The following is a 17,658-nucleotide window of genomic DNA, read 5'->3' as shown; positions in this document are numbered from 1 at the left end:
CCATCGCTAAAATGACCAAAACATGGTCCATATTAGACCTGATCATGAGTCGAGCCACCCGCTTAGGCCTGAAGGCCTATCTGAAGAAAGGGAGGATTTGAACAAAAATATAGACTCGAAAAATGAGATTGGATAAAAATAAGACATATTTCCTAAACGGGTCAAGCCTCAGGTAAGATTTTTTGACACGAGCCTGTCCTAACCCCAATCAACCTAAACTTTTTTTTGTTATTTTTTTGCTGTCATTTTACTATCATGTTGCTACTATTTGATATATTATATTTTTAATTTTTATTTTTATATAAAAAATTTAATAAAGGTAGGCCGGGTCAAACTTAAGTTTAACATTTTTAATTTGAGCTAAACTTAGACAAAAATTTAAGCCTAATTTTCAAGTTGGGCTAAACCCAAACTTAGACAAAAAATAGCCTAAATTTTACATCAACTCGACCCGGTCCATAATCAAGTGTAGTCCATATAAAACGAATTTACCCAAAAAAATCAAAGACAGCTTAATTAAGTTTGAACAAAAATGAACCGACAACAGAAAACGAGATTCCGGAATTATATGAAAGTATACCTAAGAGAATCCAGCACACAGGAATTTGCAAATTTGAGTTGTTGTATTGTATAAGTCCCTTTTGGGGAAACAAGAATGGCAGTCTGGCTATGGTACACGAGGAGTTCTTACATCAAAGAATATCAAACTAAGACGTTTCTTCTTTTTCTAATTTGAAAATGGACATGATAAAACCTATTACAGAGATGGAAGTAGTTTTGGCAGCCTGCAGATTGTAAAAGTGTTTACTCTATCCTCCAGGATGAAATATAACTTCGTGCAGCTCTGACAAGCACATCGGTAGCAATCTGGAACCAATTTTGTTCGGATATGTGTTAAAGCTTGTTGATGCACCAAATGAATGGCTTATCTTTTGCAATATTGAGCAACTGCCATCATGCTATATGGAGGCTTATGCAAACAGCTACATACTTCTTAGAATTTTGATGTTCCTAGCGCTGACTGCGCTTCTTGACTAAGTTCCATTCGCAGAAAATCTCTTGGATAGTTCTATGCTGAACCAGGTGGAAGGAAGAGCACCACCACGTGAAATGAGATAAACTATGAATGCTATATATGCAGCTGTCCAAATACAGATAAATAGTCCAAACAGCAGCCCCTTTACTTCAGAAACAAAGAAATCCAGTAAAAGATACCCATTGATTACTATTACCAGTGCAGCCACAGTCCAGGCCAGTTTCTGCAAATAATAGAAAACATGAACCAAAAAGTTAGCTATGTTTTCAATTCATGCATCAAACCATGAATTAGATATATATTAATTGACTTGAGTATCATTAGCTGAAGCAGCTCAAGCCAAGTAATGTGTTACATATACAATTGAAAGGAATGATGCTTAGTAATTTAATTAAATTACATATTATAACTATGTGAACTGAAGATACCAAAAAACAAAGTTTACAAGTCATTTTCAAAACTTCATGAGCGCAACGATGGAAGATCAATTTGATGCTTTGTATTCCTAGAATTACAACAAGAGGGTTGGTTAACTTTAATCTTTGTTAGAAAAGCAACCAACAGACTGTGTGCATCAAATTGCTACTTAGGCAACTCCGCAGGTTCATATCAAGCTGCATTTCCGGTTAAGACCTAAGGTCATGAGAGAATCACTCCCATCGGAGCCAAATGCTCTGTCAATCAAATAATTGGTAGGAAATCTAATGGGTCCTCCTACCGAGCTCTATGGAAATGCAGAATGAATTTGATGCTATTTCTAGACCCTTCCAAGAAGCATATAAATATTAGGAGAAGTCCTGGACTTGAGAACTCTCTAGAAGTTACTTTAGGACAATATGGTGCCTTTGGCCCCCCCCCCCAAAGCAGCCTTTTAGGACTACTAAACCTAGACACAATCCTCACAATTTTTGGTACTTTTAAAATACATTGCAAATGAATGAAGATCAAATAGAATAAACCAAAATAACAGCAATGATATTCGATTTCTGAAATAAGATCAATAACATAGGCCCTAAGATAGTTTAGGATTACCCTCCAACAAATATTATGATCACCTATATAGAAAAAAGAAAAAGGAAAGAAGATAGAAGACACTCTTACTCCTTTTCGCAAAATATGCCTAGAATTCCTTTTCACAAATATGCCTAGGGACTACCACCAATGGCAAAATGAAAGCAATGAGCCGACTGACAAATATGGGTAACATTTATTGCAGAACATATCATATGATCCCCTTGATATCAAATTCTGCATCATGGTATCAAAATCTTGATAACATTTTGTTTAATAGGACCAACTCAAGTTTCTTGTACTTTAAAGGCAAAAAAATAGTGGGTGATAAGAAGCATTCAAGTGAAGCATGCTGTTTTATATAGGGATTGTGATAGAAACATGTAAATTTGACAGTGTTTCTTTTCAGTTCTCTTTGCAATCAAATTGCTTTAAACATGAAAATTTAAACCAAATAATATGAAATGACTCAAGATTGAATATATACATGATAAGAATTGATAGTTTAATTATTATAACATGTAGGCTGCTGCAAAATACCAATAGTCACTCATGCGAAGGGATAGATAGAACAAATAAAATGGAGACAAGTGAGACAAAAGCTTACCTCAAGAGTAGGCCCAATCCTAAAGACCCCCATGACGTGCTCCTTGGAGACCAAGGTTAGAAGCGGGATCAGTGCAAAAGGAATCTGTATTGACTGAAGCACATTAAGCCATTCATTCAAAATATCCAACGAAGCTTCAGATGTATTAAACACGAGAGCTACAACTATAGTCGGCACGATTGCAAAGCTACGCGTAATCAATGCCCTCAACCACTTCTTCAGACGAAGGTTGAGAAAACCTCCCATTATAAACTGACCGGCATACGTGCCAGTTATTGTACTACTTTGTCCAGCTGCCAGCAAGCCAATACCCCATATGTAGAGAATTGGAAAGAGCCCTCCACCATACTTCTCCTCAAGATACTGCCCTGCGTTAACTAGTCCTATGTTATTTGCTTGTTTTGTACCATAGAATCCCTTGGCAAAGACTGTTGTCACAAATAAATTGATCATGAAGGAAACTAGAAGCGCAACAGAGGATTCAATTGTGTAGTAGTTTAGTGCCTCTTGAACCCGGCCTCTCTTTTTGGGATCTATGTCTCTTGATTGTACCAAAGCAGAATGTAAAAATACGTTATGAGGCATTATGACACAACCCACAACCCCCACTGCTTGTCGAATTGTTTTCGAGCCGAGTCTAGGAACCAAAATACCTACAACAATCGCCAAAAACAAAAAAATTCAAGAAATGAAATTTTCACTTCATGCAAAATGGAGGTTATGTTAAAAAAGATTTTACCTATTAGTAGTTCTTTTCCATTGGGTTTTGTATCACCAAACATCCAAGCAAATGCTAAAGCCATAGTAGCAATCAATACGGCAAAAACAGCTTCTAGTTTCCTGACTCCATAATTCTCCAGGAATAAAAAGACAAAACTGTAAACAGAGACGGAGAGAAATACTTGTTACTAGCGAAAAAGAAAAATGAAGCAGCATTTTTCAATTCAAAAGAATAGAATCTGACTTGATCTTCCCCAGTGAACACACAGAAACGTTAAAAAGAAAAGTTTCAAACTTCAAATCCAAACAAATCTAAAATATCAACCACGTAAACAACCCGAAACTGAAAGAAAATGTGCAGAGTGAGTTCATCAGATCGAGGACATTTACCAATCCGAAGCGGTAATTAAGACACCAGCCCATAGCGGCAAAGCACCGTTACTCAAAATTTGGATAGCTATAGCACTCCCGATAACCTCTTGAATATCAGCTCCAATAAGCGCCAATTCCGCCATGAACCACAGCACCAATCGAGCCCAAGTCGGATATTCCTCTCGGCAAAGCTCCGCAAGATGCCGGCCTGTTGCCACTCCGACCCTAGCCGACAACAATTGGATAAGCAGGCCCATGACGGTTGCCCACATCAACAACCAAAGCAAAGAGTAACCCGCAATTGCCCCAGCCTGGAGATCCCCTTCCAAATTCCCCGGATCTAAAAATGCTATACTCATTAGAAACCCCGGACCCGTAAACAACCAGAGCTTCTTCCATGAAAATGGAGGGACGTAATCGACATTTAGGATGGATTCAGGCGTTTCCAGGTCGACGATCACGACTTTCTCTCGGGACTCGAATGCCACCTCGTTTTCATCATCTGACGACGGCGAAGGAGATTGGGATGGCAATAGGCTTTTGGATTCGGATTCCTCAGCCGCATCTTTGTCTCTGTCAGGTTCCTCCTTTGGAGACTCCTCGCCTCGGTTTGGGGAATTCATAGTCGGAGGAGGAATATTCTGTTGACCAAAACGGAATATTCCGTCTGTTTGTTAAGGTCCGTTTTGGTGGAGGGAGAGCTCTTCCGTTGAGTACCGTAAGAGGTTGGTTTTATATCGGTTACTTTTCGTTTAGATGCCGAGAAAACGAGCGCAGTCTCGGTTCATTATATATCTCATTGGAAAAGTTGAAATCAACGTTTCCGACCATTTAGAAAGTGACACGTCGATAGCGCTGTCGATGCTTTTTTTTCATTTCTTTTCTCGCGTAAACAGAATGCAGAAAATCATTTTCTAATTTCTAATATCTATTTTGTTTTTATTAAGCTAAAAATGCCGGTATTTGTCTTTATTGTCCCTTTCTCTTCTTTTTTTTTTTTAAATAGAAAACAGGAAAAAGAAACTCACATGTAAAATTGTTTTTTTTTTCCTATAATCACATATAAAATAGTTATGATTATCATCTCAGTTGAATAAATGATAGTTCTTTTTTTCTAACATGCTATATAATTAACGCTCATGTATATAGCCAAGAAAATCTTAAAGTGAAAGGTAAGGCTATCTCATTCCAACACTAGAGCCTGCTATTGCTATTGCTATAGACTTAAATGAACATTTAAATTGGATTTATGGATCGTTTATAAAAGAAAATTAGTCGAATGGATTTCACAATCCAAATATTTGACCTTTGCTAATTGGCCAAAAAAAAAAGTTTGTGTTTTGTTACTTGTTGCAATTTTGCTTGTGTGATTAATTTTTTAAATTTAAGTTCATGATATTTATTGCGTATATTTTTTATTTTAATAATATATTCTACTACTGTCATAATTATATGGTGTAGTGTTAGGTTACTCACTTTATCTTTTTAATTATATGATCGGGTTTAATTTCCGCTCATAGAAATTGAGCATATTTTACGCTTATCTCTTAAAAAATACGCCTATAATAAAAGGATTAATCACTATTATAGATAGTAAATACCCTAATTAGGACAAAAAAAGAACTACATATATAAAGCAATATCTTAACCCTCTTAATTTGCTAGAATTATTTTTTAAACCTTTTACATCAGTAATTTTATAGTAATAATAATATAGTAAATTTTCTGTGTTTTTGTTGTGCGGAAGCGTGTAAAAGAGTAAAATTATTGTACTAAAAAATCACACTAAGTTCAATTCCCAGGAAAGAGAGGTGGATCACAAGGATCGCTTAAGTACCAGGTCTTTCCTAGCCAGAATATCCCTCAATCGTAATTTAATAGCACAATAAATCACTACAATCACACACACAATTCATGCAGAATAATACAATAAAGAACACAAGAATTTAACGAGGTTCAGCAAATTTTGCCTACGTCCTCGGGCACTACCAAATATATTTCACTCCAAAATACAAGTGAGAATTTACAAAGAGAGAGAGAGAAAACAATGCCTTAAGTAGAGAATGGCAAGTTTGAGATACAGAATGAGAGATGGTTATGCCTATTTATAGTTGAGGTTCAGGGATCAACTTGCAAAGTCACTTTACAATTAGGGACCATATATTGCAAATATTCAAATTTTATTATGCCAATATCTCGATACCCATATCTTTGACTTTCCAATATTTGATACCCATATATTTGACTTTCCAATATTTGATACCCATATCTTTGACTTTCTATTATTTGATACCCATATCTTTGATTTTCCATAAATATGGATAATTCCCAATAATCTCCACCTTGAAGATTTGATTCGAGTAATCTTATCTTCACACAATTCTCTCTGCCTTTGTCAACAACACTTGATAGTGCCTTCTTCAACTGTTAAACATGCAGAATATTGATCAAGTTCAAACAATGTTCGAACTTGATTGTTGTTACCACCTTGATCATCATATCTGCGGGATTATCTGCAGTCTTAATCTTCTGAAGGTGAATTTTCCCCTCATCAATAATTTCCCACACAAAGTGGAAACGTACATCGATATGCTTTGTACGTGCATGATAGACTTGATTCTTTGCTAAATGAATAGCACTTTGACTATCACAATACACATTAATATGCTCCTGGACCAATCCCAAGGTTTTAACCATACCTTGTAACCAAATAGCTTCCTTTACAGCCTCTGTTACAGCCATGTATTCAGCTTCTGTGGTTGACAACGCAACTGTAGACTGCAGTGTAGACTTCCAACTTATTGGTCCTCCAGCAAGAGTAAACACATAACCAGTGGTTGATCTTCGTTTGTCCAAATCACCGGCATAATCAGAATCAACGTACCCAACAACACATTTACCAAGTGTAGTATCCTGCTTGAACAGTAATCCAATATCCATGGTCTTATGAATATACCGTAGAATCCATTTCACAGCTTGCCAATGTCCTTTTCCAGGATTATGCATATACCTGCTCACTATACTAACTGCCTGTGAAATGTCGGGTCTTGTACACACCATTGCATACATCAAGCTACCTACTGCATTAGAATACGGAACTTGTAACATGTATTCTTGTTCCGTATTTGTCGAAGGAGATAGTTGTGCAGAAAGCTTGAAATGAGAAGCCAACAGGGTACTTACAGCTTTAGTCTGGTCGTCCATGCCAAACTTCTGTAGTATCTTCTTTAAATATTGCTTCTGAGATAAACTAACTCTGCCATGAGCTCTATCCCTACATATTTCCATGCCAAGGATCTTCTTAGCTTCACCTAGATCTTTCATCTCAAACTCAATGTTGAGTTGAGTCTTCAATCTCTCAATTTCAACTTTAGTCTTAGATGCTATCAACATATCATCAACATATAAGAGCAAGTATACGAAAAATCCTTCTTGTAGCTTCTGAAAATACACGCAATGATCAAATTTACTTCTTGTATACCTTTGCCCTTTCATGAACTGATCAAATCGCTTGTACCACTGCCTTGGAGATTGTTTCAATCCATAAAGCGACTTTGTCAGTTTGCAAACCCAATTTTCTTTATCAGCAACCTTGAATCCATCTGGCTGAGTCATATAGATTTCCTCTTCCAAATCACCGTGTAAAAATGCGGTCTTCACATCGAGCTGAACTAGTTCATGATCATATTGCGCAAGCAAGGCTAGCAAAATTCGAATAGACGAATGCTTCACAACCGGAGAAAATACTTCATTGTAGTCTATTCCTTCTTTCTGAGCGTAACCCTTTGCTACCAATCTAGCCTTGTATCGAACTTCATTTTTATCAAGAAATCTTTCCTTCTTTGCATATACCCATTTGCATCCAATTGCCTTCTTTCCTTTAGGTAGTGTCACCAACTCCCAAGTCCTATTTTTATGAAGAGACTGCATTTCTTCATTCATAGCTTGCTTCCACTTTACACTATCAGAGTTACTTCTTGCTTCTGTGTAAGTAGAAGGAACATCATCATCTGCAATTGGAAGTGCATAGGCCACCATATCATCAAAGCGAGCAGGCATACGAATCTCTCTTCTTGGCCTTCTATATGCAATTGAATCATGTTGTTGTAGAAGTTCTTGGGTCGAAACTTCTTCATCATTTGTTCCTTCAATATTAGCTGGATCATCATTAACCTTTTCAAGCTCCACCTGCTGCAAAGTGCCACTGGTTGTGTTATCCTTTTGTGAATCATTGTTCTTCATCATGGTTGATTCATCAAAAGTCACATCTCTACTGAAAATTATTTTCCTTGTATCAGGACACCAGAGACAGTATCATTTTACTCCACCAGTTATACCCATGAATAATGCTTTCTTTGCTCTTGGGTCTAACTTAGATTCTTTTACATGATAATATGCAGTGGAACCAAAAATATGTAAAGAATCATAATCAATAGCAGGTTTACCAGCCCACCTCTCCATAGGAGTTTTTTCATTTATTGCAGCTGATGGCAACCGATTAATTAGATGGCACGCATATGTAACTGCCTCAGCCCAAAATTCTTTGCCCAATCCAGCATTGGACAACATACATCGAACTTTCTCCAGTATAGTCCGATTCATACGTTCTGCCACCCCATTCTGTTGTGGTGTATCTCGAACAGTGAAGTGTCGTACAATACCTTCATCGTGACATACTTGTAGAAATGGATCATTCTTGTACTCAGTACCATTGTCTGATCGAAGTCGTTTGACTTTTCGACCAGCCTGGGTCTCCACCATCTTCTTCCATTTCAGAAATACATCCAAAACTTCATTTTTCCTTTCCATTAGATACACCCATACTTTTCTTGAATAATCATCAACAAAAGTAACAAAATAGTGCATACCTCCCAAAGAAGCCACTTTAGTAGGTCCCCACACATCACTGTGAACGTAGTCCAGAATTTCTTTTGTATTGTGAATTGCTGAACCAAATTTTATCCTCGTCTGCTTGCCCAGAACACAATGTTCACAGAATTCCAATTTGCAAGAATTTGCACCTTTCAACAAGCCTTACTTCGCCAAACTCTGCAAAGCTTTTTCACCAGCATGTCCCAATCGCATATGCCATAACCTGGTAGCCTCTGAATCTGCATCTTTCGTAAAACCTGTTGATGTTGATCCAATAACTGTACTTCCATTTAAATAGTACAGATTATTCCTTCTTGTGCCTTTCATCACCGTCAATACCCCAGCTACTACCTTTAGTAATCCATCTCTCAAAGTGATTGTGAGCCCTTTAGATTCTAGGACCCCTAATGAGATAAGATTTTTCTTCAAGCTAGGTATGTAGCGAACATCTGTCAAGACTTGAATTGAGCCGTCGTGATTCTTCAATTGGACTGTACCCACTCCCATTGTCTTACAAGCACTATCATTTCCCATAAGAACAATTCCACCTTCTAGCTCTTTAAGACTAGAAAACCAGTCCTTATTAGGACACATATGGTAAGTACATCCTGAATCCAAAATCCACTTATCCGTTTGACATGCCATTGCCATGCCAACCAAGCTAAAGTCTGACTCTCATCATGCTCTGCTACACATGCATCAGAAATAGCTTTACCCTTTTGTAACTTAGGACAATTCTTTTTCCAATGCCCTTTCTCACGACAAAAAGCACATTCATCTTTGGCAGGTCTCCCTTTGGACTTACTCCTTCTACCAGATTTGTTGCTGCGCGAACGACTTCTTACTGTTAAGACTTCTGTAGTTGTATCTCTGTGATCTTTTTTATCTTTCTTTCGAGTCTCAGATCTATACAACGCACTACAGACTGCATCAAATGTGATTGTATCCTTCCCATGAAGCAATGTGGTGGTAAGATGATCATATTCATCAGGAAGAGAATTCAACAACAGTAATGCCTTGTCTTCATCTTCAAATTTCTCATCCAAATTTAGCAAGTCTGCTAAAATTTTATTGAATGAGTTCACATGGCCATTCATCGACATACCGGGTGCATACGTGAATCGATAAAGTTTCTTTTTCATATAAAGCCTATTTTCAAGACTTTTTGTTAGAAACTTTTCTTCCAGTGTATCCCACAACTTCTTCGCTGATGTCTCCCTCATGACAGAGTACTTCTGCTCTTTGGCCAAACATAGGCGAATTGTTCCACATGCCTGTCTATTGATCTTGGCCCACTCCTTGTCATCCATCTTGTCAGGTTTTTCTTCAAGGGCTATATCCAGCTCTTGCTGACATAAGACATCCAGGATCTCACATTGCCACATACCAAAATTATTGGTACCATCAAATTTCTCTACTTCAAATTTCGCATTGGTCACAGTAGTCTTTGACGATGACTTTTCCATTTTTTTTCTCCTCAATCCCAACTACAGTACGTGAACAGTGCCGTGAACGATCGTATTCCCCAAGTACGAATCTAGCTGTGATACCAATTGTTGTGCGGAAGCGTGTAAAAGAGTAAAATTATTGTACTAAAAAATCACACTAAGTTCAATTCCCAGGAAAGAGAGGTGGATCACAAGGATCGCTTAAGTACCAGGTCTTTCCTAGCCAGAATATCCCTCAATCGTAATTTAATAGCACAATAAATCACTACAATCACACACACAATTCATGCAGAATAATACAATAAAGAACACAAGAATTTAACGAGGTTCAGCAAATTTTGCCTACGTCCTCGGGCACTACCAAATATATTTCACTCCAAAATACAAGTGAGAATTTACAAAGAGAGAGAGAGGAAACAATGCCTTAAGTAGAGAATGGCAAGTTTGAGATACAGAATGAGAGATGGTTATGCCTATTTATAGTTGAGGTTCAGGGATCAACTTGCAAAGTCACTTTACAATTAGGGACCATATATTACAAATATTCAGATTTTATTATGCCAATATCTCGATACCCATATCTTTGACTTTCCAATATTTGATACCCATATATTTGACTTTCCAATATTTGATACCCATATCTTTGACTTTCTATTATTTGATACCCATATCTTTGATTTTCCATAAATATGGATAATTCCCAATAGTTTTGCATCCAATTCAATTTCAGCCTTTGGTAAAATTTCATTTTAGGCCCTTTTAACGTTTATAATTTTATAATTAATAAAATGATAAAGTTTTTGTTTTGGCTCTCAAAACTTTACAATTGGGTTTATAAAATTTTATCTTTGCCCTTGACTTGGCCAAGAACTATCTATCTGAGTACTTTGTAAATTCTTGTTCCGGATATACGTTAGTACTGTTTTGCTAGTTTCACTGTGGTAATGGGTGAAAAAGCAAGCCATATGATGCAATGACAAATTTCCTATCTTTATACCAAAAATAACAATCTTTATCTCTGGGTATCTATACTTTGATCCTCACGACATAATTTGCTGTCTTTCATTTAATGATTGTTGCTATCAATATGAAAAAGTTGCTTGGTGTCAAAGACTAAGAGAAGTACATATGCTCATAGGAGCCCTATAAAATAAAGTAGTGCAGAAGAAGGAAGAACACAAGTACATATGCTCCGTTTTGCAGTCCAATGGTGTGGCATCTCAAACCCTAACCACTAGAATGATATTATTCTAAACAAAAGCTGCACCCTTCTTTCTTCATCGTTCAATTGTTCTGCGCTGATTCTTTATTTCCTTATAACATTATCGATGCTATTTGTATACTATTATTGAGTTCAATGTCAATAAGGTTGTCGGGGTGAAATTCCCCATATCTTCAAAATATTTTTTTCTTCATTTTTGTCCCTTTTTGTGCTTATACTAATAGATAATATTTTTTTTTAATTATGAAACAATACGTTGGACCTGATTGTTATTATATTGTACTAATTGTTGAAGTTTGGCAAAAGGTCTGGGTGTTCGACATCTTGTTGTGTAGATGGATTTGTTGATGACAATTAATTTTTTAAATAAACCGTACAATGAATTTCACTCCACCACCACCTTAGTGAAAGACTATTTTAGACTTTTGGTGAGACACATCCTTAACAGGCCATCTTGCCCAGGAAAAGGATATAGGCATAATACATACATTTGTTGTCCCCTCCACCGTGTATTACTTTTCTGCTACAGGCAGATGCTTGTGGACTTGGAGAGCTGAGACTACATTTGTTTTGCTTTTATTTTTTACCAAAAAAAAAACCAAATACATTTAAATTATTGAATGAAACATCAGGATGTTGGATTCATCGCATTTCAATATGCCTTAAGAAAAAAAATTATACAAATAATAAAGATTACACAAAACATCTTAGACTAAATTTGAGAGAGGAGGTTGATCATGGCTGGGCGTGGCCTACATTTTACAACCAAGGGCTGAGCCTTGGGCATGGTTAGCCCACTACCTTCACTCATATCCACCATCTCCTCACCAATTCTCTCCCACTCAAAGCACTGAATCAGAGATCCCAACGTCAAAGGAATCAACCCCATTGCCATGCTCTCTCCCGGACACCTCCTCCTGCCTGTCCCAAATGGCAACAACGTGAACCCATTATTTACAGCCTCTGGTCCTACAAACCTGTCGGGCTTAAATTCACTAGCCTTTTCCCATATTCCTGGATCATTCTGAATGGCCCAAATGTTTACCAACAGCATTGTGCCTCGCGGGATAGAGAACCCCCCCACGGTGCATTCCTCGGATGACTCGTGCGGTACCAAAACTGGGCTTACGGGGCACATCCTAAACGTCTCCTTTATGATGCCGTGGAGGTATGGGAGTCTACCAAGATCTGATTCCTCCATAAACCTGTTTTGTCCAATTTCCATGTCTATTTCTTCCCGAGCTTTAGAAAGGGTTTTTGGATTGTTTAGCAAAAGTGACAGAGCCCACTCCACGGTCCCAGCTGAAGTATCTGTTCCAGCTGATAATAATACCTATAGACAAAAGATAAATACAACATGAATTACAGGAGATATGGAAGCTGGATTTTACAATGGAGAATAGCTTACTTGCATCATGCCTCTGATGATATCATCTGTATAATATTCAGGATCAGTTTCTTGCAAAGATAATAGAACAGCAACCATTGTTTTGCTGCTCTGTTCAGAATATGAATCATTTGTTAATTTTCTACGTTCTTCAATCAAGCTCTGCATGAATCCGTCTCTCTTCCTCTGTAATGCTATCAGCTTTTTGTCAATTTGACTGAATCCAATCCATTTCAAAACCGGTAGAAAATCTCCAATACTTGTGGCTCCACTCAATTCAAAGGTCTCTGTCACAATTTCTTTGAACTTTCTTTCTTCCTCAAGTTCTTCCTCTCCTTCTCCATAATATCTCTTCCCAGTAATCATCCTCATCATAACATTAAGAGTTAACTCAAAAAACATCGATTTCATCTCCACAACCTGAAACTCACCACCCTTTGAACTCCTCCTATAAAGCCTGAGAATCAAAGATCGGATTTCATCCTTTCGTATCCCGCGATACTTTTGAACACGATTGGATGACAAGAGTTCAAGAACGGCCACACGCCTCAAGTTTCTCCAGTGGTCACCGTACGGGGCCCAGGGAAGAGTAGTATAATTGTAACCAAGGTGTTTGCCAGCGAGCAGGCGAGGGCGGTTTGCAAATACGATGTCGTTTTTGGTGAAACATTCTTCTGCAGCAGACGGAGAAGACACGACGAGGACAGGGCGAGACCCGAAATGAACGAAGAGAATTGGACCGTGCTGCTTCGAAAGCTTAGCAAGGGTGCGATGGAGGGGCCTTTTTATGAGATGGAGATGGCCTATGACGGGAAGGGAAAGAGCAGGGCTTGGTGGGAGACCTTTGTTTTGGAGCAACCTTCTGGTAAGAAAATAGAGGAAGAGAAAGAAGACAATGTAGCAGAACAGTGAGGCTTCCATGGCTAGATTAGATTTTACGCGGTAATCCATCCTGATAGAATCATTTATAGGAGAATGGCAGTTCGGCAACTGGTGATGGGAATTAATCTGAGTATGGGATAATATCATAATACTAAGGCTTGCGTCAGTTGCGTATGTTATCTACTGCAGAAGCAGGCAGCTGTATCCTACAGCCACTAATCTTTATTACTGATATGTCGTTTCTAGCACAGCCGTATGATAAAGATGTGCCAAATTATATAGATCCACACGGGATCATTTGCCCTTCTCTTTATGAATCTATAGTCTATTTGGTAAGTTGGTCGGGGACAAGCTGAAGCTATGGCTCCAACTAAATACCGCCAACATTAAGGCGACAGTTTGCTACTCTGGTCCTGAATCTTGATTCCTAAAGTGGTCCAGCAAGTAGCCTAGCCTCGCCAAACTTGCATAACCAAAAGGAGTCTCTTGTAATGTCTGACACTATTTAGAAGCCAAGAAATGTGTATTTTGCCATTGAATTTTCGATGCTTCAGTCTTCACTTTCCTTGAGTGTTAATCTTCTGTCAAGTTCAAAGTACTGAAATGGAGTCTTGCAAAAAATTCATGTTAACAATCACGATCGTAGTATTTTAGTCAAGCCGTGATCAAATCAGGTTGAATATGATATAAGAATTCATAGTGTACAATTACAGGTCAACTCTGTGCAATCACCACAGTAAGCAACCTGTGATAGGAATCAATGGGAAAAGATCATAAAGAGGTATTGCGTGTAATATTTAATGCAAAAGCAAGCAGCTGTCTTCAAAAGCCTTCAGTTTCTTTTCCTGATACAACATTTCTAGCAGTGCCGTACGAAGAAAATGTTCCAAATGATATACGTCTACTCAGAATCATTTGCCCTGTTTTTTATGTATATAGATCATCTATTTGGTAAATTCGTCAAGGACAAGCTATTGTTCCAATTTAAATCCCTCCAACAACATGCTATTCCTTTAGACTACAGTCTAGAAGGCTTGAATTCTTCGACATCATATTAAACTGTCATCTATTTTAGTGACTTTTTTATTTTATTTCCCATAACACTAGAGAGCAGGAAGTTCAGCTGTTTGCAAAGTCTTCTGTAGATTACTAAATCCAGTCCAGAAATTAAAAACATCTTCCTGTCACAATCTTCTATTACAAAAAATGGGTGAGAATGGTGACACAAGCTTATTATATCCATTTAAAAAATGCAAGACTATGCCTTTTTCCAAGTGATAAAGATTTAAGAAAGCCGACTTAGCTGCTAGGACAAAACATATTCAAACTGCTAGAACTAACTATTAGCGTCAGGACAGATGTTCTTCAAAAAAGGCATCAAGGCAGATTATTCTCCCAGCACAAAAAGCCAAAATGGCACTCGGTTAGCTACGAGACTCCAAAAACTTAAATTATTTATCTGTCACTATAATAAAAGTTCAAAAATTGTTTATACGAGTAAAAATTATATTTTTATAATAAATTATTATATTTTTATAATAAATTTATATGTTATTTTACTAATTTTGTTTACGTATCTAAAAGTTTGTTGGAAAATTATAATTTCCCAATATTTAATTAAATTATTTAATAATTATTATAAAGTATTTATACTAATTTTAACTAAATTACAAATTATTCTGATAATTAACTCAGACAAGAAATACAAATTTAATGTTAAAGAAAAATAATCCAAAAATAATATGAAATGATAGAGTAATTAGATAACTTTACGTGAAATATTTATTTTTCTTATTTAACTTTATTAATAATTGTATTATTGAATAATTTTTTAGATTAACCTATTTATGATACTTTGATTTTAAGTTATGTTGTTTATTTAGAAAACAAATTTCTGAACACTTTTTTTTTTATAATTTTTAGATTTTTAGATTTTATAATTATATAATTATTATTAATTTATATTATAAAATATGATATAAAGAATGATAATAAATTATATATCAAATACGTGCAAAGAATTATAATTATTATTTTAATAATTCCACTTTTATCTAATTATTTTTTTACATCTAAACAGATCATTAAACATTGTATCATCAAAATACCAGTTGGGAATAAAAGTTTATGCTAAATCTAAAACACTGAAAGCCAGTAAACAAAATTATTGCATTTTCCAAGATCAAGCGAAAATTTAAATTGGTTATATAAAAACATTTTTCATTGCATGGGCAGGAGACGGGATTTTTATAAAAATAATACTAAAATTTAATTAATTACGAATATAGGTTGAGATAAATTATTTATGAAAATATGTGTTTGTACAATATTCGTTAGTGTCACTTAATACATCGACAACATCACCTCTTTTTCAATCAATCATCATGTAATCATTTGGTTAAAAAAAATATTGGTGCTGTCATTGTGTCTCGCGGCACCTGTATATTTATTTGTAAAAATGCGAGTATACCTATGGAAAAAAATTAATGGTGTTATCAGTCTATCAAGTGGCACCCATGATGTTTATAAAAATATATATGTAAAAAAAAAAGGCTGAGAAAAAAAAATATTTTTTAATTAGTGTTGTCGGTGTGCTAAGCATCATTGATGGTACTTAAAAAAAAAAAAAAAGCTAACACCTTGCCGCCGATGTGACCGATCAGTCACAGGCTCCCTCCTTTCTTTTGTTTTTCAAGTTTTTTTTTTTCTTTTCTTCCCCCTTATAAAGAAGCCATGGTCCCTCCCCCACATGTTGAAAGAAAAAAAAATTGTTTTCTTTTTGTTAGTTGTTGGTGTTTTAAGGGAATATTGATTTGTATCGGTGGTTTAGAAAAAAAATTGATAGTTTCTAATTATATTTTTTAGATTTAATGTTTAAAATTATAAAAATGATATAAAAAATTAAGTAATTATGAAAATGGGATGGGGAAATTAATTACAAGAATGAGTTGTTTGCTATGGTTTGTTTGTATTTATATTTATTTATTTTTATGGGTTATGATAAATTATTTTAATTTTTTTGTTTAAATTGTTATTAAAATTGTTATTGTTTGTGCAAATATTAAAATGGATTCTTTGATCAAAATAGTCTATCACGTGGCAATGATGATTAAAGTGCCGGTAAAAAAAATTGTTACTTGTTATTCATGAGTATATTTATAAAGTTGCACATCATTTTTTTATTTAATTAACATATTTAATTAATGCAGTAATTTAATATGTACAGGGTGAATACCTTGTGTCCATGGTTCGAGCTACCTGCTGGACAAACGTATTTTGCCATACTTGGATGTCGTCAGATTTGGAACATCAGCATTGATTCAAATGTTTGAGTTGAGGGCTAACTTTAATATCCGCATTAATTGAGCGGTAGTGTCCGGAGACCCACACATTTTATTTGTCGTGTAGGAAGATGTTGCATTGCAACTTGGGCTCCTAGTTAACAGTGATGCAATCACGGGTTCAAGTAAAGTGTTCAAACCTATGACGCTTTGCTATTAGTTGCTTGGACGCTCGCCTGCTGATGGTGAAGCTAGGTTTACCAATTTGAAAATTTCTTGATTAAGGTAAAATTTTGAAACCTTATTGAGTAGTGTCATTGAGTGGGAGAAGATGTATGTTGCTCAAACGTATATACTGTAGTTGATAGGGGTACTTATGTCGAACGCAAAATAATAATAAAGTCCACATCATGTACTTGTCTTTATTGGCCGATTTGCAAGTTGCCCGTTCGTACAGTTGGGGTTCAACAGTATTAGCAACGTTATATCGTAAATTTTGTCAAGCGACAAAACACGATACCCAAGATATAGGCGAGTGCATGATACTGCTGCAGTTTTGGGCACAGTACAGGATGTCATGTATTGCATTAGTGAGTCACCAACCATGCATGTTCCCGCTGTAAATAGGTAAAAAAAAATTAAACTTCGATCAAGAATTTTATTTTATTTATGAAAGTGTTCTAATAAGTTTGCTTTATTTTTGGATTGTTTACTTGCCCTGGTATCGAGAAGTTCAAAATCATCATTGTCTACCAACAGACGATTGAGGCATACCTCGTGGAGGAGATAATTTTTTCCAAAATAAAATTATATCCATGTC

The 17,658-nt window shown here is 36.1% G+C and overlaps 2 protein-coding genes across 2 annotated transcripts; both read right to left on the bottom strand.

Annotated features, from left to right (window-relative positions):
- Window positions 1-604: 604 nt before the first annotated feature.
- On the bottom strand, window positions 605-4,650 carry LOC107958165 (metal transporter Nramp2). The gene is made up of 4 exons (XM_016893853.2): window positions 3,765-4,650; window positions 3,394-3,530; window positions 2,655-3,307; window positions 605-1,259 (listed from the first exon to the last, which is right to left on the bottom strand). The coding sequence occupies exons 1-4, from the start codon at window positions 4,367-4,369 to the stop codon at window positions 1,035-1,037; spliced, it is 1,620 nt and encodes a 539-aa protein (XP_016749342.1). The 5' UTR covers window positions 4,370-4,650; the 3' UTR covers window positions 605-1,034.
- Window positions 4,651-11,904: 7,254 nt separating this feature from the next.
- Window positions 11,905-14,236, bottom strand: LOC107958164 (cytochrome P450 81Q32). The gene is made up of 2 exons (XM_041113895.1): window positions 12,697-14,236; window positions 11,905-12,621 (listed from the first exon to the last, which is right to left on the bottom strand). Exons 1-2 carry the CDS (start codon window positions 13,702-13,704, stop codon window positions 12,001-12,003), a joined length of 1,629 nt encoding a protein of 542 aa, XP_040969829.1. The 5' UTR covers window positions 13,705-14,236; the 3' UTR covers window positions 11,905-12,000.
- Between the last annotated feature and the right edge of the window lie 3,422 nt (window positions 14,237-17,658).

Source organism: Gossypium hirsutum, chromosome A05 (assembly GCF_007990345.1).
Source record: "Gossypium hirsutum isolate 1008001.06 chromosome A05, Gossypium_hirsutum_v2.1, whole genome shotgun sequence".
In the NCBI taxonomy this organism is placed as follows: Eukaryota; Viridiplantae; Streptophyta; class Magnoliopsida; order Malvales; family Malvaceae; genus Gossypium; species Gossypium hirsutum.
Note: the sequence above shows the minus strand (reverse complement) of the source record. Positions and strands in the feature narration are given on the sequence as shown.